Raw genomic sequence first — 22,556 nt, 5'->3', positions numbered from 1 at the left:
ATCCCCCACCAGTCAGACCATCCCCCACCAGTCAGACCACCCCCCACCAGTCAGACCATTCCCCACCAGTCAGACCATCCCCCACCAGTCAGACCATCCCCCACCAGTCAGACCATCCCCCACCAGTCAGACCATCCCCCACCAGTCAGACCATCCCCCACCAGTCAGACCATTCCCCACCAGTCAGACCATCCCCCACCAGTCAGACCATCCCCCACCAGTCAGACCATCCCCCACCAGTCAGACCATCCCCCACCAGTCAGACCACCCCCCTACCAGTCAGACCACCCCCCTACCAGTCAGACCACCCCTCTACCAGTCAGACACCCCTCTACCAGTCAGACACCCCTCTACCAGTCAGACACCCCTCTACCAGTCAGACACCCCTCTACCAGTCAGACACCCCTCTACCAGTCAGACACCCCTCTACCAGTCAGACACCCCTCTACCAGTCAGACACCCCTCTACCAGTCAGACACCCCTCTACCAGTCAGACACCCCTCTACCAGTCAGACACCCCTCTACCAGTCAGACACCCCTCTACCAGTCAGACACCCCTCTACCAGTCAGACACCCCTCTACCAGTCAGACACCCCTCTACCAGTCAGACACCCCTCTACCAGTCAGACACCCCTCTACCAGTCAGACACCCCTCTACCAGTCAGACACCCCTCTACCAGTCAGACACCCCTCTACCAGTCAGACACCCCTCTACCAGTCAGACACCCCTCTACCAGTCAGACACCCCTCTACCAGTCAGACACCCCTCTACCAGTCAGACACCCCTCTACCAGTCAGACACCCCTCTACCAGTCAGACACCCCTCTACCAGTCAGACACCCCTCTACCAGTCAGACACCCCTCTACCAGTCAGACACCCCTCTACCAGTCAGACACCCCTCTACCAGTCAGACACCCCTCTACCAGTCAGACACCCCTCTACCAGTCAGACACCCCTCACCAGTCAGACACCCCTCTACCAGTCAGACACCCCTCTACCAGTCAGACACCCCTCTACCAGTCAGACACCCCTCTACCAGTCAGACACCCCTCTACCAGTCAGACACCCCTCTACCAGTCAGACACCCCTCTACCAGTCAGACACCCCTCTACCAGTCAGACACCCCTCTACCAGTCAGACACCCCTCTACCAGTCAGACACCCCTCTACCAGTCAGACACCCCTCTACCAGTCAGACACCCCTCTACCAGTCAGACACCCCTCTACCAGTCAGACACCCCTCTACCAGTCAGACACCCCTCTACCAGTCAGACACCCCTCTACCAGTCAGACACCCCTCTACCAGTCAGACACCCCTCTACCAGTCAGACACCCCTCTACCAGTCAGACACCCCTCTACCAGTCAGACACCCCTCTACCAGTCAGACACCCCTCTACCAGTCAGACACCCCTCTACCAGTCAGACACCCCTCACCAGTCAGACACCCCTCACCAGTCAGACACCAGAGCATCAGGTTCCATAACTCTGCAGCGCTTCTGTTCCAGGGATAAAAAATGTCACCAAATGTCCAGTTTGATTAAATATACTATTTATTCCCTAGTAAAAAGGATACAAAATCATACCAATACACAGTCAGGGACTTCCATACATATCAAAAACATGGTGAATGATTCTCTTAAAGGAGACGCTCCCTCTGTCCAACTCTGGAAATAGAGACGAGTGGAAGAACTGGCTGGTCAACGAGCAGTTTCCTCAACTGAGATGATGTGAAAGGACAGGAAGCAGCTCAAGAGATCGGCAGAAATGGAGAGGGAGTGTAGATTCACCTATTATGTAGATGTTAACCTCGATAGGGACGCTGAGTAGAGATCGACCGATAGGATAAAAAATCCACATTTGAAGCATATTTATTGGACAATTAGTATTTTGGATGGCAATTTACGAGACTTCAGAGTGGAAAAATTACACTTGAATTTCTCCGCTGTAAAACAAACCCCCATCATTCAGGCTCTAATCATTTCTAGCCAGAGCAGAGAAGATAAAAAGACACGTAATCAGAAGACAGTCCGAGGGCGCTCCGTTCACACCGAGCATGGAGGGAGAACAAAAAAAATCCATTAAAGACATGTGGCTTAGAGTCCCACTGAGGTGATGATCCAGGTCAGGACGCCTGTCATGCATCAGTCCCAGTGCTCCTGTCCCAGTGTCCCTGTGTACAATAGACAGACGGCCCAGACATTGTAGAGGCTCTGCCCCGTGACCAGAGAGCTGCTCGCTCTGACAGAGCCGGGGGCAAAGGTCATGGCTGTCACCTCTGTACTGAGGTCCTACCGGACCCCCCCAGACTCTGCTTAACCCTACCCTGCCTCGACCTCTGACCTTTAGCCTCTGGCTCTGAGTCACTGAGCTCCAGGTCAGGGCAGTATCCGTCCGTCTCCTGGTAGGGTGGTGATCTGGTACCACAGAGTCCCTGGGGGATTCTGGGAGCTGGTTTGGCCCAGGGTCGGTCCTGGGCTGATCTGGGGCCTTCACCCCCCTGGGACACCTTGTCCCCCCGCAGGTCCTGGGCCGATCTGGGGCCTTCACCCCCCTGGGACACCTTGTCCCCCCGCAGGTCCTGGGCCGATCTGGGGCCTTTACCCCCCTGGGACACCTTGTCCCCCCGCAGGTCCTCCGTGGTCCGCACCAAGCTGACCGTCGCTTCCTTGAACGACCGGCTGAAGTGCTCCATGGTGGAATCACTGAAGCCGACTGATTGGCTGGCCTTGACCCCTGAACCCTCGCTGGTTTCCTGTTCGCTGGGGGTCTGACAAGAGCTGTCCTTCTGGGCCACGCCCACCATCACGCCGTTGGATCTAGGAACGGGCCCTGTCCTCTCTTGGTCCAGGTTGCCGTTTCCATTGGAAGGGTGGCCATGTAGGGCGGCGTTGAGCGGCAACGGTTTAGCCATTAGAGGCTTGCCGGTCTGGGCCGAGCCCCTGGCAGCGCGGTTAGTCAGCGTTGGTCCACTGGCATTACTCTCCTCCCGACGTGACTGACCTGAAGCAGACAACAGACTGCCATTGGAGCGCTCCTCTCTCCTGCCTCGCCCATGGAGCTGAGGCTTCCCTCCTCCTTTACCCTTCCCCCCTCCCTTCCCTAGCCCCTTCCCTCCCCCACTGCGTTGGTGAACATTCCCGCTGTTATCTGGACATAGGGGGCCGTTGCCCGACTTGGAGCCGGTCTTCCCGTTACCCAGCGACACTTTGGGCATCTTCAGCTTCAGGGTGATTCTGGGAGGAGGCCGGAACAACATGCTGTCCACCGGCAGACCTGGGGAGACAAACACCATGAGAGCCAATCAGAATGATGGGTTAGTCCCCATCTCCTCCCACACCACCATGAGGGCCAATCAGAATGATGGGTTAGTCCCCATCTCCTCCCACACCACCATGAGGGCCAATCAGAATGATGGGTTAGTCCCCATCTCCTCCAATAGAAACGTTTAAAGGGGGGCTGAACGTCTGATTTGGCCTCGTTTTGTGGCTTGGTCATAAAGAAATGCAGTGGCCATGACTGACGCCATACGAGAGTGGCTTTGAGTAGCCTAGCTCTGGGGCTAGTTAGGGGCCGTCAATAAATTGCACAATGGGAAGATATTTTCATGTTGCCCATCTTTTAGTTGTCTCATTAATATGATATTTTACAATTTATAGTTGGTTTGAGGTTAAGTCATCGAAATTTGGAGCTGTTGACATTTTATAATATTGTCCCATGTACTTTAAATTTACTGATGGTCCCTAACTAACCCCATAGGGATATCGCTCCCGAGTGGCGCAGTGGTCTAAGGCACTGCATATCAGTGAAAGAGACGTCCCTACAGCTATATCACATCCGGCCGTGATTGGGTGTCCCATAGGGTGGCTCTCAATTGGCCCAGCGTCGTCCAGGTTTGACCGGGGTAGGCCGTCATTGTAAATTAGAATTTGTTAATTAACTGACTTGCCTAGTTAAAAAAATATAATTTTTAAATGCATAAATGAGTATAAAATCATGGCCTTTAAAGCATACCAATTTCACATACTATAAAACGTTATTTTTTCACATATCCAAAATGCCTATTATTTAGAATGCATGTACGGGTATTCAGATATTTAGAATGCATGTACGGGTATTCAGATATTTAGAATGCAAGTACGGGTATTCAGATATTTAGAATGCAAGTACGGGTATTCAGATATTTAGAATGCAAGTACGGGTATTCAGATATTTAGAATGCAAGTACGGGTATTCAGATATTTAGAATGCAAGTACGGGTATTCAGATATTTAGAATGCAAGTACGGGTATTCAGATATTTAGAATGCATGTACGGGTATTCAGATATTTAGAATGCATGTACGGGTATTCAGATATTTAGAATGCATGTACGGGTATTCAGATACGACCACACAACCAAATCTTACCGGCGGAGACCTCCTGGCTGAGCAGTTTGACGTGGAGGTTGAAGATCTGCTCCTGGGCTTTGCTCTGAGACAGTTTCAGCTTCTCCCTCCGACTCACCATGTAACAGAGGTTCCTCACCTGTAGGGGACACACCACGGCCGTCAGGTGAGCTAACAAACACTCACCCTAAGCCACCCAGCAATTTGTCTCCATCTGGTGGCTGTTCTATAGTTTGCATCTCCCCTGGGATATATTCCCGCTTTTTGAAGCACTTTTATATACCCTAACCTCTTTGGCCCCCAGGCCTGACCCCTAACCTCTTTGGCCCCCCCAGGCCTGACCCCTAACCTCTTTGGCCCCTAGGCCTGACCCCTAACCTCTTTGGGCCCCAGGCCTGACCCCTAACCTCTTTGGCCCCCCTAGGCCTGACCCCTAACCTCTTTGGGGCCCCCAGGCCTGACCCCTAACCTCTTTGGGGCCCCCAGGCCTGACCCCTAAGCTCTTTGGCCCCCCCAGGCCTGACCCCTAACCTCTTTGGGGCCCCCAGGCCTGACCCCTAACCTCTTTGGGGCCCCCAGGCCTGACCCCTAAGCTCTTTGGCCCCCCCAGGCCTGACCCCTAACCTCTTTGGGGCCCCCAGGCCTGACCCCTAACCTCTTTGGGGCCCCCAGGCCTGACCCCTAAGCTCTTTGGCCCCCCCAGGCCTGACCCCTAAGCTCTTTGGCCCCCCCAGGCCTGACCCCTAACCTCTTTGGCCCCCCTAGGCCTGACCCCTAACCTCTTTGGACCCCCCAGGCCTGACCCCTAACCTCTTTGGACCCCCCAGGCCTGACCCCTAACCTCTTTGACCCCCAGGCCTGACCCCTAACATCTTTGGCCCCCCTAGGCCTGACCCCTAACCTCTTTGGACCCCCCAGGCCTGACCCCTAACCTATTTGGCCCCCCCAGGCCTGACCCCTAACCTCTTTGGCCCCCCCAGGCCTGACCCCTAACCTCTTTGGCCCCCCCAGGCCTGACCCCTAACCTCTTTGGCCCCCCCAGACCTGACCCCTAACCTCTTTGGCCCCCCCAGGCCTGACCCCTAACCTCTTTGGCCCCCCCAGGCCTGACCCCTAACCTCTTTGGACCCCAGGCCTGACCCCTAACCATTCCAGAGACCTGAGCCTCTGTCACCCTCCCCCTCACTGACAACGCCCTTCCCTACTGTCTCCCTCCCGCCCTCCCTACTGTCTCCCTCCCTCCCTCCCTACTGTCTCCCTCCCGCCCTCCCTACTGTCACCCTCCCGCCCTCCCTACTGTCTCCCTCCCGCCCTCCCTACTGTCTCCCTCCCTCCCTCCCTACTGTCTCCCTCCCGCCCTCCCTACTGTCTCCCTCCCGCCCTCCCTACTGTCTCCCTCCCGCCCTCCCTACTGTCTCCCTCCCGCCCTCCCTACTGTCTCCCTCCCTCCCTACTGTAAGCCTCCCTCCCTACTGTAAGCCTCCCTCTCCCTGTTACGGCGGCAGGTAGCCCACTCTCATCCCTTGCTTAACGTATTACATTCTGAAGGGATGGTATGTACGGGCCCATAACCCAATTCCTCTCTTGCAGGGGACAACACGGTGGCAGATTCTTCCTGTAAGACCCTGGTTTAGAACTGACAACCCCTGTCTACCTGCCACCCTCCCCACTGTCTCCCTCCCTCCCTCCCTACTGTCACCCTCCCTCCCTCCCTCCCTACTGTCTCCCTCCCTCCCTCCCTACTGTCACCCTCCCTCCCTCCCTACTGTCACCCTCCCTCCCTCCCTACTGTCACCCTCCCTCCCTCCCTACTGTCACCCTCCCTCCCTCCCTACTGTCACCCTCCCTCCCTCCCTACTGTCTCCCTCCCTCCCTCCCTACTGTCTCCCTCTCTCCCTCCCTACTGTCTCCCTCCCTCCCTACTGTCTCCCTCTCTCCCTCCCTACTGTCTCCCTCCCTCCCTCCCTACTGTCACCCTCCCTCCCTCCCTACTGTCACCCTCCCTCCCTCCCTACTGTCACCCTCCCTCCCTCCCTACTGTCACCCTCCCTCCCTCCCTACTGTCTCCCTCCCTCCCTCCCTACTGTCTCCCTCTCTCCCTCCCTACTGTCTCTCTCCCTCCCTACTGTCTCCCTCCCTCCCTCCCTACTGTCACCCTCCCTCCCTCCCTCCCTACTGTCACCCTCCCTCCCTCCCTCCCTACTGTCACCCTCCCTCCCTCCCTCCCTACTGTCACCCTCCCTCCCTCCCTACTGTCACCCTCCCTCCCTCCCTACTGTCTCCCTCCCTCCCTCCCTACTGTCTCCCTCTCTCCCTCCCTACTGTCTCCCTCCCTCCCTACTGTCTCCCTCTCTCCCTCCCTACTGTCTCCCTCCCTCCCTCCTGTCTCCCTCTCTCCCTCCCTACTGTCTCCCTCCCTCCCTACTGTCTCCCTCTCTCCCTCCCTACTGTCTCCCTCCCAACCCCTGTCTACCTGCCACCCTCCCTCCCTACTGTCTCCCTCCCAACCCCTGTCTACCTGCCACCCCATATAAGCACCCAACTCAGATCATGATATGACAGAGCTCAGAGAACTGAACAAAAAGAGAAAATCAACATGCAATAATTGTACAGTTCATACGGCGCATTGGGAAAGTATTCAGACCCCTTTTCTTTTCCCCACATTTTGTTCCATAACAGCTTTATTCTAAAATGGATTAAACACAATGTTTTCCCCTTTGTTTTTGTTTTTTTTCAGACCCTTTACTCACTACTTTTTTTAAGGACCTTTGGCAGCGATTACAGACTCGAGTCTTCAAAAACAGGTCTTCTTGGTTATGACGCTACAAGCTTGGCACACCTGTATTTGGGAAGATCCTCTCGAGCTCTGTCAGGTAGGATGGAGAGTGTTGTGGCACAGTGATTTTCAGGTCTCTCCAGAGATGTTCGATAGGGTTCAAGTCTGGGCTCTGGCTGGGCTACTCAAGGACATTCAGAAACTTGCCCCGAAGCCACTCCTGCATTGTCTTGGCTGTGTGCTTAGGGTCGTTGTCCTGTTGGAAGGTGAACCTTTGCCCCAGTCTGAGGTCCTGAGCAGGTTTTCATCAAGGATCTCTCTGTACTTTGCTCCGTTCATCTTTCCCTCGATCCTGACTAGTCTCCCAGTCCCTGCCGCTGAAAAACACCCCCACAGCATGATTCTGCCACCACCACGTTTCACTGTAGGGATGGTGCCAGGTTTCCTCCAGACGTGACGCTTGGCTTTCAGGCCAAATAGTTCAATCTTAGTTTCAAAACCAGAGAATCTTGTTTCTCATGGTCAGAGTCCTTTAGGTCCCTTTTGGCAAACTCCAAGTTGGCTGCCGTGCCTTTTACTGAGCAGTGGCTTCCGTCTGACCAGTCTACCATAAAGGCCTGATTAGTTGAGTGCTGAGAGACAACTAGAGATGGTTGTCCTTCTGGAAGGTTCTCTCATCTCCACAGAGGAACTCTAGAGCTTTGTCAGAGAGTACGTTGGGGTTCTAGCTCACCTCCCTGACCAAGGCTCTTCTCCCCCGATTTCTCAGTTTGGCAGGGAAGAGTCTTGGTGGTTCCAAACGTCTTCCATTTAAGAATGATGGAGGCCACTGTGTTCTTGGGGACCTTCAATGCTGCAGAAATGTTTTGGTACCCTTCCCCAGATCTGTGCCTCGACACAATCCTGTCTCAGAGCTTTACGGACAATTGCTTCAACCTCATGGCTTGGTTTTTGCTCTGACATGCACTGTCAACTGTGGGACATTTATATAAACAGGTGTGTGCCTTTCCAAATCATGTCCAATCAATTGAATTTCCCACCGGTGGACTCCAATCAAGATGTAGAAATATCTCAAGGATGATCAATGGAAACAGGATGCACCTGAGCTCAATTTTGAGTCTCATAGCAAAGGGTCTGAATACTTATTTAAATATCGTTTCTGTTAAAAAAAAAAAATGTACACAAATGTCTAAAAACCTGTTTTCGCTTTGTCATTATGGGGTATTGAGAGTAGATGGATGAGGGTAAAAAAAAGAAATTGAATAAAGTCTGTAACGTAACAAAATGTGGAAAAGGGGGAAGGGGTCTGAATACTTTGTATGTGGATATGAGTCAACTGAAATAAGGTTCTGATCTATGGATCTCACATGACTGGGTAGGGGGGGCGCAGCCATGGGTGGGCCTGGGAAGGCATAGGCCCACCCACTGGGGAGCCAGGCCCAGACAATCAGAATTAGTTTTTCCATCACAAAAGGGCTTTATTACAGACAGAAACACCAGCCTCAACAGTGAAGAGGCGACTCCGGGATGCTGGCCTTCTAGGCAGAGTTGCAAAGAAAAAGCCATATCTCAGACTGGCTAATAAAAAGAAGAGATTAAGATGGGCAAAATAACACAGACACTGGACAGAGGAACTCTGCCTAGAAGGCCAGCATCCTGGATTCACCTCTTCACTGTTGACGTTGAGACTGGTGTTTTGCGGGTACTATTTCATGAAGCTGCTAGTTGAGGACTTGTGAGGCGTCTGTTTCTCAAACTAGACACTAATGTACTAGTGCTCTTGCTCAGTTGTGCACCGGGGCCTCCCACTCCTCTTTCTATTCTGGTTAGAGCCAGTTTGTGCTGTTCTGTGAAGGGAGTAGTACACAGCATTGTACGAGATTTCAGGTTTTTGGCAATTTCTCGCATGGAATAGCCTTCATTTCTCAGAACAAGAATAGACTGACGAGTTTCAGGAGAAAGGTCTTTGTTTCTGGACATTTTGAGCCTGTAATCGAACCCATAAATGCTGATGCTCCAGATACTCAACTAGTCTAAAGGCCAGTTTTAATGCTTCTTTAATGAGAACACAGTTTTCAGCTGTGCTAACAATTGCAAAATGGTTTTCTAATGATCAAGTAGCCTTTTAAAATGATAAACTTGGATTAGCTAACACAACGTGCCATTGGAACACAGGAGTGATGGTTGCTGATAATGGGCCTCTGTACGCCTATGTAGATATTCCATTAAAAATCAGCTACAATAGTAATTTACAACATTAACAATGTCTACACTGTATTTCTGATCAATTTGATGTTATTTTAATGGACAAACAATTTGCTTTTCTTTCAAAAACAAGGACATTTCTAAGTGACCCCAAACTTTAGAACGGTAGTGCACACAATCCACGTCTCAATTGTCTCAAGGTTTATAAATCCTTCTTTAACCCGTCTCCTCCCCTTCATCTACACTGATTGAAGTGGATTTAACAGGTGATATCAATAAGGGATCATAGCTTTCACCTCGATTCACCTGGTCAGTCTGTCATGGAAAGAGCAGGTGTTCTTTATGCTTTGTATAATCAGTGTATATCTATATTAAATAGAATATAAGTAATACTAACCCTCTCTAAGTCCTGTCGGAGGTGCATGAACATCCTCATTCGTGTGTGGATGCTGTCTTCATGAGGCAACAGCAGCAGGTTCTCCTCCTCCTCACCAGGGGGCAGCAGAGCACGGTTGAAGTTACTCTTCCTCTTCAGTTTCCAGTACTGGTAGATGAAGTCCAGCAGGCTGGGAGGGAGGCCCAGGTTCAGGGCCAGCTCTTCCGGGTGAATCAGAGTAGAAAACTCCTCCTCCAGTTCTAGTAACCTCTGGGCCCTCAGGCCCCCCCTCTCTGGGTCTACGGGGGGTTTGGGCCGGGCCGGACTGAGACCGGAGCCTGGCTTCCCTGCCTTGGACTGCTTGCTGTGGGCTGGCTGACAGGGGCTGAGGCCGGGGGCTGGTGGGTCGGAGGAGGCCTGGTTCTTGGGCTTGCTGTGCTTCAGGCAGTAGGACCTGAACTTCACCTCGTCTCCTTCATCCAGGATGGTCTTCATCTCCAGGCTGTGCTCGAAGGCACACGTCACATGGAACGGGATGGTGCAGTTCTTCACTGAGCACTGAGAGGGAGGGAGGAGGACAAGGTATGGGTTCGTTAACTCAGGGGTTGTCAAAGAGAGGTCCGCGGAGGTACTGCAGGAGGTCCAGATTTCAAATTTAATTTTTTTTTTAACACGTATTTAAAAAAAATAAAAATTTACTAACAAATTAAACTAATTTTGGCCGAGGTAACCGGTTTGAGGCTGTGATACAATGTCATTATTCAACTATAATGTCTGTTCTTACCTTAGAGCAACATGGGCCTGAGAGGCTCACACAGATATTGATATCCCCCCCCGCCCCCCCCAAAAAACGTAAATGCACTGTAATTGAAGCTTTAAACTGCAAGTTCTCTCTGCCTCATGGCAAAATGTGTAGAATGGCAGGAACCGTGCTTGGAAAGGGCTAAATGTCCTCTCTGCTGCTAGGAGACGGGTCTATAAACCGTTCCTTCCCAGCGCCCGAGCCTTGGTTCGGACGGCCATGCACAGTCATACTGACACTCATTATGTTAATCCTATATCTCACTGCAGTTGTGTTCTCATTACGAGGGGGATCCCTGATTCATTTACTAATCACAGAAGGGGGTCTCTAAACGTTTGAGTTAATACACACTTCACAAGCCAATACAAAAGATAAACCACACTATACTACCAAACTAAGACACTACGAATGTGAACAACAAACCAAGAGACTTGTGATATCTAGTCACCTAAATGTGTTCAGAAACACACAGTCCAATCACCACGCTCACCTGTATGCAGGCTCCAGTCTTCAGTTTACAGAGGCTGCAGATGAGAGACCAGCGGGAGGGGGGGATGTGAGACACTTTGGTGATGGGCTCCATCCTCTCTGGACACGCTATGCTCACCTAGATACATGAAGAACACACTGTTAGCATGCTATTAGCATGCTATGCTCACCTAGATACATGAAGAACACACTGTTAGCATGCTATTAGTCAGCTTTACGGACCGTCAGTCAGTCAGCTAGAGATATACAGGACCGTCAGTCACCTAGAGATATACAGGACCGTACCGTCAGTCACCTAGAGATATACAGGACCGTCAGTCACCTAGAGATATACAGGACCGTCAGTCACCTAGAGATATACAGGACCGTCAGTCAGCTAGAGATATACAGGACCGTACCGTCAGTCAGCTAGAGATATACAGGACCGTACCGTCAGTCAGCTAGAGATATACAGGACCGTACCGTCAGTCAGCTAGAGATATACAGGACCGTCAGTCAGCTAGAGATACACAGGACCGTCAGTCAGCTAGAGATACACAGGACCGTACCGTCAGTCACCTAGATATACAGGACCGTACCGTCAGTCACCTAGAGATACACAGGACCGTACCGTCAGTCAGCTAGAGATACACAGGACCGTACCGTCAGTCACCTAGATATACAGGACCGTACCGTCAGTCACCTAGAGATATACAGGACCGTACCGTCAGTCAGCTAGAGATACACAGGACCGTACCGTCAGTCACCTAGATATACAGGACCGTACCGTCAGTCACCTAGAGATATACAGGACCGTCAGTCAGCTAGAGATATACAGGACCGTACCGTCAGTCAGCTAGAGATACACAGGACCGTAACGTCAGTCAGCTAGAGATATACAGGACCGTCAGTCACCTAGAGATATACAGGACCGTCAGTCACCTAGAGATATACAGGACCGTCAGTCACCTAGAGATATACAGGACCGTACCGTCAGTCACCTAGAGATATACAGGACCGTACCGTCAGTCAGCTAGAGATATACAGGACCGTACCGTCAGTCAGCTAGAGATACACAGGACCGTACCGTCAGTCAGCTAGAGATACACAGGACCGTACCGTCAGTCAGCTAGAGATACACAGGACCGTACCGTCAGTCAGCTAGATATACAGGACCGTACCGTCAGTCACCTAGAGATATACAGGACCGTCAGTCAGCTAGAGATATACAGGACCGTACCGTCAGTCAGCTAGAGATACACAGGACCGTAACGTCAGTCAGCTAGAGATATACAGGACCGTCAGTCACCTAGAGATATACAGGACCGTCAGTCACCTAGAGATATACAGGACCGTCAGTCACCTAGAGATATACAGGACCGTACCGTCAGTCACCTAGAGATATACAGGACCGTACCGTCAGTCAGCTAGAGATACACAGGACCGTACCGTCAGTCAGCTAGAGATACACAGGACCGTACCGTCAGTCAGCTAGAGATACACAGGACCGTACCGTCAGTCACCTAGATATACAGGACCGTACCGTCAGTCACCTAGAGATATACAGGACCGTCAGTCAGCTAGAGATATACAGGACCGTACCGTCAGTCAGCTAGAGATACACAGGACCGTACCGTCAGTCACCTAGATATACAGGACCGTACCGTCAGTCACCTAGAGATACACAGGACCGTACCGTCAGTCACCTAGATATACAGGACCGTACCGTCAGTCACCTAGAGATATACAGGACCGTACCGTCAGTCACCTAGATATACACAGGACCGTACCGTCAGTCAGCTAGAGATATACAGGACCGTCAGTCACCTAGAGATACACAGGACCGTACCGTCAGTCAGCTAGAGATATACAGGACCGTACCGTCAGTCAGCTAGAGATACACAGGACCGTCAGTCAGCTAGAGATACACAGGACCGTCAGTCAGCTAGAGATATACAGGACCGTCAGTCAGCTAGAGATATACAGGACCGTACCGTCAGTCAGCTAGAGATACACAGGACCGTACCGTCAGTCAGCTAGAGATACACAGGACCGTACCGTCAGTCAGCTAGAGATACACAGGACCGTCAGTCAGCTAGAGATATACAGGACCGTCAGTCAGCTAGAGATATACAGGACCGTCAGTCAGCTAGAGATATACAGGACCGTACCGTCAGTCAGCTAGAGATACACAGGACCGTCAGTCAGCTAGAGATACACAGGACCGTCAGTCAGCTAGAGATACACAGGACCGTCAGTCAGCTAGAGATATACAGGACCGTCAGCCAGTCAGCTAGAGATATACAGGACCGTACCGTCAGTCAGCTAGAGATACACAGGACCGTCAGTCAGCTAGAGATATACAGGACCGTCAGTCAGCTAGAGATATACAGGACCGTACCGTCAGTCAGCTAGAGATACACAGGACCGTCAGTCAGCTAGAGATACACAGGACCGTCAGTCAGCTAGAGATACACAGGACCGTCAGTCAGCTAGAGATACACAGGACCGTCAGTCAGCTAGAGATATACAGGACCGTCAGTCACCTAGAGATATACAGGACCGTACCGTCAGTCAGCTAGAGATACACAGGACCGTCAGTCAGCTAGAGATATACAGGACCGTACCGTCAGTCAGGTAGAGATATACAGGACCGTACCGTCAGTCAGCTAGAGATACACAGGACTGGAACGTCAGTCAGCTAGAGATACACAGGACCGTCAGTCAGCTAGAGATATACAGGACCGTACCGTCAGTCAGCTAGAGATACACAGGACCGTACCGTCAGTCAGCTAGAGATATACAGGACCCTACCGTCAGTCAGCTAGAGATACACAGGACCGTACCGTCAGTCAGTTAGAGATACACAGGACCGTCAGTCAGCTAGAGATACACAGGAACGTACCGTCAGTCAGCTAGAGATATACAGGACCGTACCGTCAGTCAGCTAGAGATATACAGGACCGTACCGTCAGTCAGCTAGAGATACACAGTACCGTCAGTCAGCTAGAGATACACAGGACCGTCAGTCAGCTAGAGATATACAGGACCGTCAGTCAGCTAGAGATATACAGGACCGTACCGTCATTCAGCTAGAGATATACAGGACCGTCAGTCAGCTAGAGATATACAGGACCGTCAGTCAGCTAGAGATATACAGGACCGTCAGTCAGCTAGAGATATACAGGACCGTACCGTCAGTCAGCTAGAGATATACAGGACCGTACCGTCAGTCAGCTAGAGATACACAGGACCGTACCGTCAGTCAGCTAGAGATACACAGGACCGTACCGTCAGCCAGCTAGAGATACACAGGACCGTCAGTCAGCTAGAGATACACAGGACCGTCAGTCAGCTAGATATATACAGGACCGTACCGTCAGTCAGCTAGAGATATACAGGACCGTACCGTCAGTCAGCTAGAGATATACAGGACCGTCAGTCAGCTAGAGATATACAGGACCGTCAGTCAGCTAGAGATATACAGGACCGTCAGTCAGCTAGAGATATACAGGACCGTCAGTCAGCTAGAGATATACAAGACCGTCAGTCAGCTAGAGATATACAGGACCGTCAGTCAGCTAGAGATACACAGGACCGTACCGTCAGTCAGCTAGAGATACACAGGACCGTCAGTCAGCTAGAGATACACAGGACCGTCAGTCAGCTAGAGATATACAGGACCGTCAGTCAGCTAGAGATATACAGGACCGTACCGTCAGTCAGCTAGAGATATACAGGACCGTCAGTCAGCTAGAGATATACAGGACCGTACCGTCAGTCAGCTAGAGATACACAGGACCGTCAGTCACCTAGAGATATACAGGACCGTACCGTCAGTCAGCTAGAGATACACAGGACCGTACCGTCAGTCAGCTAGAGATACACAGGACCGTACCGTCAGTCAGCTAGAGATACACAGGACCGTCAGTCAGCTAGAGATACACAGGACCGTACCGTCAGCCAGCTAGAGATACACAGGACCGTCAGTCAGCTAGAGATATACAGGACCGTCAGTCAGCTAGATATATACAGGACCGTACCGTCAGTCAGCTAGAGATATACAGGACCGTCAGTCAGCTAGAGATACACAGGACCGTCAGTCAGCTAGAGATATACAGGACCGTCAGTCAGCTAGAGATATACCGTACCGTCAGTCAGCTAGAGATATACAGGACCGTCAGTCAGCTAGAGATATACAGGACCGTACCGTCAGTCAGCTAGAGATACACAGGACCGTCAGTCAGCTAGAGATACACAGGACCGTCAGTCAGCTAGAGATACACAGGACCGTCAGTCAGCTAGAGATACACAGGACCGTCAGTCAGCTAGAGATACACAGGACCGTCAGTCAGCTAGAGATACACAGGACCGTCAGTCAGCTAGAGATACACAGGACCGTCAGTCAGCTAGAGATACACAGGACCGTCAGTCAGCTAGAGATACACAGGACCGTCAGTCAGCTAGAGATACACAGGACCGTCAGTCAGCTAGAGATATACAGGACCGTCAGTCACCTAGAGATATACAGGACCGTACCGTCAGTCAGCTAGAGATACACAGGACCGTCAGTCAGCTAGAGATATACAGGACCGTACCGTCAGTCAGGTAGAGATATACAGGACCGTACCGTCAGTCAGCTAGAGATACACAGGACCGGAACGTCAGTCAGCTAGAGATACACAGGACCGGAACGTCAGTCAGCTAGAGATATACAGGACCCTACCGTCAGTCAGCTAGAGATAAACAGGACCGTACCGTCAGTCAGTTAGAGATACACAGGACCGTCAGTCAGCTAGAGATACACAGGAACGTACCGTCAGTCAGCTAGAGATATACAGGACCGTACCGTCAGTCAGCTAGAGATATACAGGACCGTACCGTCAGCCAGCTAGAGATACACAGGACCGTCAGTCAGCTAGCTAGAGATACACAGGACCGTCAGTCAGCTAGAGATATACAGGACCGTACCGTCAGTCAGCTAGAGATACACAGTACCGTCAGTCAGCTAGAGATACACAGGACCGTCAGTCAGCTAGAGATATACAGGACCGTCAGTCAGCTAGAGATATACAGGACCGTACCGTCATTCAGCTAGAGATATACAGGACCGTCAGTCAGCTAGAGATACACAGGACCGTCAGTCAGCTAGAGATATACAGGACCGTACCGTCAGTCAGGTAGAGATATACAGGACCGTACCGTCAGTCAGCTAGAGATACACAGGACTGGAACGTCAGTCAGCTAGAGATACACAGGACCGTCAGTCAGCTAGAGATATACAGGACCGTACCGTCAGTCAGCTAGAGATACACAGGACCGTACCGTCAGTCAGCTAGAGATATACAGGACCCTACCGTCAGTCAGCTAGAGATACACAGGACCGTACCGTCAGTCAGTTAGAGATACACAGGACCGTCAGTCAGCTAGAGATACACAGGAACGTACCGTCAGTCAGCTAGAGATATACAGGACCGTACCGTCAGTCAGCTAGAGATATACAGGACCGTACCGTCAGTCAGCTAGAGATACACAGTACCGTCAGTCAGCTAGAGATACACAGGACCGTCAGTCAGCTAGAGATATACAGGACCGTCAGTCAGCTAGAGATATACAGGACCGTACCGTCATTCAGCTAGAGATATACAGGACCGTCAGTCAGCTAGAGATATACAGGACCGTCAGTCAGCTAGAGATATACAGGACCGTCAGTCAGCTAGAGATATACAGGACCGTACCGTCAGTCAGCTAGAGATATACAGGACCGTACCGTCAGTCAGCTAGAGATACACAGGACCGTACCGTCAGTCAGCTAGAGATACACAGGACCGTACCGTCAGCCAGCTAGAGATACACAGGACCGTCAGTCAGCTAGAGATACACAGGACCGTCAGTCAGCTAGATATATACAGGACCGTACCGTCAGTCAGCTAGAGATATACAGGACCGTACCGTCAGTCAGCTAGAGATATACAGGACCGTCAGTCAGCTAGAGATATACAGGACCGTCAGTCAGCTAGAGATATACAGGACCGTCAGTCAGCTAGAGATATACAGGACCGTCAGTCAGCTAGAGATATACAAGACCGTCAGTCAGCTAGAGATATACAGGACCGTCAGTCAGCTAGAGATACACAGGACCGTACCGTCAGTCAGCTAGAGATACACAGGACCGTCAGTCAGCTAGAGATACACAGGACCGTCAGTCAGCTAGAGATATACAGGACCGTCAGTCAGCTAGAGATATACAGGACCGTACCGTCAGTCAGCTAGAGATATACAGGACCGTCAGTCAGCTAGAGATATACAGGACCGTACCGTCAGTCAGCTAGAGATACACAGGACCGTCAGTCACCTAGAGATATACAGGACCGTACCGTCAGTCAGCTAGAGATACACAGGACCGTACCGTCAGTCAGCTAGAGATACACAGGACCGTACCGTCAGTCAGCTAGAGATACACAGGACCGTCAGTCAGCTAGAGATACACAGGACCGTACCGTCAGCCAGCTAGAGATACACAGGACCGTCAGTCAGCTAGAGATATACAGGACCGTCAGTCAGCTAGATATATACAGGACCGTACCGTCAGTCAGCTAGAGATATACAGGACCGTCAGTCAGCTAGAGATACACAGGACCGTCAGTCAGCTAGAGATATACAGGACCGTCAGTCAGCTAGAGATATACCGTACCGTCAGTCAGCTAGAGATATACAGGACCGTCAGTCAGCTAGAGATATACAGGACCGTACCGTCAGTCAGCTAGAGATACACAGGACCGTCAGTCAGCTAGAGATACACAGGACCGTCAGTCAGCTAGAGATACACAGGACCGTCAGTCAGCTAGAGATACACAGGACCGTCAGTCAGCTAGAGATACACAGGACCGTCAGTCAGCTAGAGATACACAGGACCGTCAGTCAGCTAGAGATACACAGGACCGTCAGTCAGCTAGAGATACACAGGACCGTCAGTCAGCTAGAGATACACAGGACCGTCAGTCAGCTAGAGATACACAGGACCGTCAGTCAGCTAGAGATATACAGGACCGTCAGTCACCTAGAGATATACAGGACCGTACCGTCAGTCAGCTAGAGATACACAGGACCGTCAGTCAGCTAGAGATATACAGGACCGTACCGTCAGTCAGGTAGAGATATACAGGACCGTACCGTCAGTCAGCTAGAGATACACAGGACCGGAACGTCAGTCAGCTAGAGATACACAGGACCGGAACGTCAGTCAGCTAGAGATATACAGGACCGTACCGTCAGTCAGCTAGAGATACACAGGACCGTACCGTCAGTCAGCTAGAGATATACAGGACCCTACCGTCAGTCAGCTAGAGATAAACAGGACCGTACCGTCAGTCAGTTAGAGATACACAGGACCGTCAGTCAGCTAGAGATACACAGGAACGTACCGTCAGTCAGCTAGAGATATACAGGACCGTACCGTCAGTCAGCTAGAGATATACAGGACCGTACCGTCAGCCAGCTAGAGATACACAGGACCGTCAGTCAGCTAGCTAGAGATACACAGGACCGTCAGTCAGCTAGAGATATACAGGACCGTACCGTCAGTCAGCTAGAGATACACAGTACCGTCAGTCAGCTAGAGATACACAGGACCGTCAGTCAGCTAGAGATATACAGGACCGTCAGTCAGCTAGAGATATACAGGACCGTACCGTCATTCAGCTAGAGATATACAGGACCGTCAGTCAGCTAGAGATATACAGGACCGTCAGTCAGCTAGAGATATACAGGACCGTCAGTCAGCTAGAGATATACAGGACCGTACCGTCAGTCAGCTAGAGATATACAGGACCGTACCGTCAGTCAGCTAGAGATACACAGGACCGTACCGTCAGTCAGCTAGAGATACACAGGACCGTACCGTCAGTCAGCTAGAGATACACAGGACCGTACCGTCAGTCAGCTAGAGATACACAGGACCGTCAGTCAGCTAGAGATACACAGGACCGTACCGTCAGCCAGCTAGAGATACACAGGACCGTCAGTCAGCTAGAGATATACAGGACCGTCAGTCAGCTAGATATATACAGGACCGTACCGTCAGTCAGCTAGAGATATACAGGACCGTACCGTCAGTCAGCTAGAGATATACAGGACCGTCAGTCAGCTAGAGATATACAGGACCGTCAGTCAGCTAGAGATATACAGGACCGTCAGTCAGCTAGAGATATACAGGACCGTCAGTCAGCTAGAGATATACAAGACCGTCAGTCAGCTAGAGATATACAGGACCGTCAGTCAGCTAGAGATACACAGGACCGTACCGTCAGTCAGCTAGAGATATACAGGACCGTCAGTCAGCTAGAGATACACAGGACCGTCAGTCAGCTAGAGATATACAGGACCGTCAGTCAGCTAGAGATATACAGGACCGTACCGTCAGTCAGCTAGAGATATACAGGACCGTCAGTCAGCTAGAGATATACAGGACCGTACCGTCAGTCAGCTAGAGATACACAGGACCGTCAGTCACCTAGAGATATACAGGACCGTACCGTCAGTCAGCTAGAGATACACAGGACCGTACCGTCAGTCAGCTAGAGATACACAGGACCGTACCGTCAGTCAGCTAGAGATACACAGGACCGTCAGTCAGCTAGAGATACACAGGACCGTACCGTCAGCCAGCTAGAGATACACAGGACCGTCAGTCAGCTAGAGATATACAGGACCGTCAGTCAGCTAGATATATACAGGACCGTACCGTCAGTCAGCTAGAGATATACAGGACCGTCAGTCAGCTAGAGATATACAGGACCGTCAGTCAGCTAGAGATATACAGGACCGTCAGTCAGCTAGAGATATACAGGACCGTCAGTCAGCTAGAGATATACAAGACCGTCAGTCAGCTAGAGATATACAGGACCGTCAGTCAGCTAGAGATACACAGGACCGTACCGTCAGTCAGCTAGAGATACACAGGACCGTCAGTCAGCTAGAGATATACAGGACCGTCAGTCAGCTAGAGATATGCAGGACCGTCAGTCAGCTAGAGATATACAGGACCGTCAGTCAGCTAGAGATATACAGGACCGTCAGTCAGCTAGAGATATACAGGACCGTCAGTCAGCTAGAGATATACAGGACCGTCAGTCAGCTAGAGATATACAGGACCGTACCGTCAGTCAGCTAGAGATATACAGGACCGTACCGTCAGTCAGCTAGAGATATACAGGACCGTCAGTCAGCTAGAGATATACAGGACCGTCAGTCAGCTAGAGATATACAGGACCGTCAGTCAGCTAGAGATATACAGGACCGTCAGTCAGCTAGAGATATACAGGACCGTCAGTCAGCTAGAGATATACAGGACCGTCAGTCAGCTAGAGATATACAGGACCGTCAGTCAGCTAGAGATATACAGGACCGTCAGTCAGCTAGAGATATACAGGACCGTACCGTCAGTCAGCTAGAGATACACAGGACCGTACCGTCAGTCAGCTAGAGATACACAGGACCGTCAGTCAGCTAGAGATATACAGGACCGTCAGTCAGCTAGATATATACAGGACCGTACCGTCAGTCAGCTAGAGATATACAGGACCGTACCGTCAGTCAGCTAGAGATACACAGGACCGTCAGTCAGCTAGAGATATACAGGACCGTCAGTCAGCTAGATATATACAGGACCGTACCGTCAGTCAGCTAGAGATATACAGGACCGTCAGTCAGCTAGAGATATACAGGACCGTCAGTCAGCTAGAGATATACAGGACCGTCAGTCAGCTAGAGATATACAGGACCGTCAGTCAGCTAGAGATATACAGGACCGTACCGTCAGTCAGCTAGAGATATACAGGACCGTCAGTCAGCTAGAGATATACAGGACCGTCAGTCACCTAGAGATATACAGGACCGTCAGTCACCTAGAGATATACAGGACCGTACCGTCAGTCACCTAGAGATATACAGGACCGTACCGTCAGTCAGCTAGAGATATACAGGACCGTACCGTCAGTCAGCTAGAGATACACAGGACCGTACCGTCAGTCAGCTAGAGATACACAGGACCGTACCGTCAGTCAGCTAGAGATACACAGGACCGTACCGTCAGTCACCTAGATATACAGGACCGTACCGTCAGTCACCTAGAGATATACAGGACCGTCAGTCAGCTAGAGATATACAGGACCGTACCGTCAGTCAGCTAGAGATACACAGGACCGTAACGTCAGTCAGCTAGAGATATACAGGACCGTCAGTCACCTAGAGATATACAGGACCGTCAGTCACCTAGAGATATACAGGACCGTCAGTCACCTAGAGATATACAGGACCGTACCGTCAGTCACCTAGAGATATACAGGACCGTACCGTCAGTCAGCTAGAGATACACAGGACCGTACCGTCAGTCAGCTAGAGATACACAGGACCGTACCGTCAGTCAGCTAGAGATACACAGGACCGTACCGTCAGTCACCTAGATATACAGGACCGTACCGTCAGTCACCTAGAGATATACAGGACCGTCAGTCAGCTAGAGATATACAGGACCGTACCGTCAGTCAGCTAGAGATACACAGGACCGTACCGTCAGTCAGCTAGAGATATACAGGACCCTACCGTCAGTCAGCTAGAGATACACAGGACCGTACCGTCAGTCAGTTAGAGATACACAGGACCGTCAGTCAGCTAGAGATACACAGGAACGTACCGTCAGTCAGCTAGAGATATACAGGACCGTACCGTCAGTCAGCTAGAGATATACAGGACCGTACCGTCAGCCAGCTAGAGATACACAGGACCGTCAGTCAGCTAGCTAGAGATACACAGGACCGTCAGTCAGCTAGAGATATACAGGACCGTACCGTCAGTCAGCTAGAGATACACAGTACCGTCAGTCAGCTAGAGATACACAGGACCGTCAGTCAGCTAGAGATATACAGGACCGTCAGTCAGCTAGAGATATACAGGACCGTACCGTCATTCAGCTAGAGATATACAGGACCGTCAGTCAGCTAGAGATATACAGGACCGTCAGTCAGCTAGAGATATACAGGACCGTCAGTCAGCTAGAGATATACAGGACCGTACCGTCAGTCAGCTAGAGATACACAGGACCGTACCGTCAGTCAGCTAGAGATACACAGGACCGTACCGTCAGTCAGCTAGAGATACACAGGACCGTACCGTCAGTCAGCTAGAGATACACAGGACCGTCAGTCAGCTAGAGATACACAGGACCGTACCGTCAGCCAGCTAGAGATACACAGGACCGTCAGTCAGCTAGAGATATACAGGACCGTCAGTCAGCTAGATATATACAGGACCGTACCGTCAGTCAGCTAGAGATATACAGGACCGTCAGTCAGCTAGAGATATACAGGACCGTCAGTCAGCTAGAGATATACAGGACCGTCAGTCAGCTAGAGATATACAGGACCGTCAGTCAGCTAGAGATATACAGGACCGTCAGTCAGCTAGAGATATACAAGACCGTCAGTCAGCTAGAGATATACAGGACCGTCAGTCAGCTAGAGATACACAGGACCGTACCGTCAGTCA

The 22,556-nt window shown here is 51.2% G+C and overlaps 1 protein-coding gene across 4 annotated transcripts in view; it reads right to left on the bottom strand.

Moving 5' to 3' along the window:
- Positions 1 to 1,533: 1,533 nt before the first annotated feature.
- The window catches only part of jade3 (jade family PHD finger 3), a 97,785-nt gene continuing 76,762 nt past the window's right edge, over positions 1,534 to 22,556 (bottom strand). For all 4 annotated transcript variants that reach the window (XM_055941223.1, XM_055941225.1, XM_055941226.1 and 1 more), the window contains 4 exons: positions 11,035 to 11,151; positions 9,764 to 10,300; positions 4,407 to 4,524; positions 1,534 to 3,274 (listed from right to left, as the gene is read on the bottom strand). In XM_055941223.1, the coding sequence (XP_055797198.1) occupies positions 2,271 to 3,274; positions 4,407 to 4,524; positions 9,764 to 10,300; positions 11,035 to 11,151 (1,776 nt within the window). In that variant the 3' untranslated portion in view covers positions 1,534 to 2,270. The remainder of the gene's footprint in view (positions 3,275 to 4,406; positions 4,525 to 9,763; positions 10,301 to 11,034; positions 11,152 to 22,556) is intronic.

The sequence above is a fragment of the Salvelinus fontinalis genome, chromosome 12, assembly GCF_029448725.1.
Source record: "Salvelinus fontinalis isolate EN_2023a chromosome 12, ASM2944872v1, whole genome shotgun sequence".
Taxonomy (NCBI): domain Eukaryota; kingdom Metazoa; phylum Chordata; class Actinopteri; order Salmoniformes; family Salmonidae; genus Salvelinus; species Salvelinus fontinalis.
The sequence above is the reverse complement of the archived record's forward strand: the minus strand, read 5'-3'. Positions and strand labels throughout refer to the sequence as shown.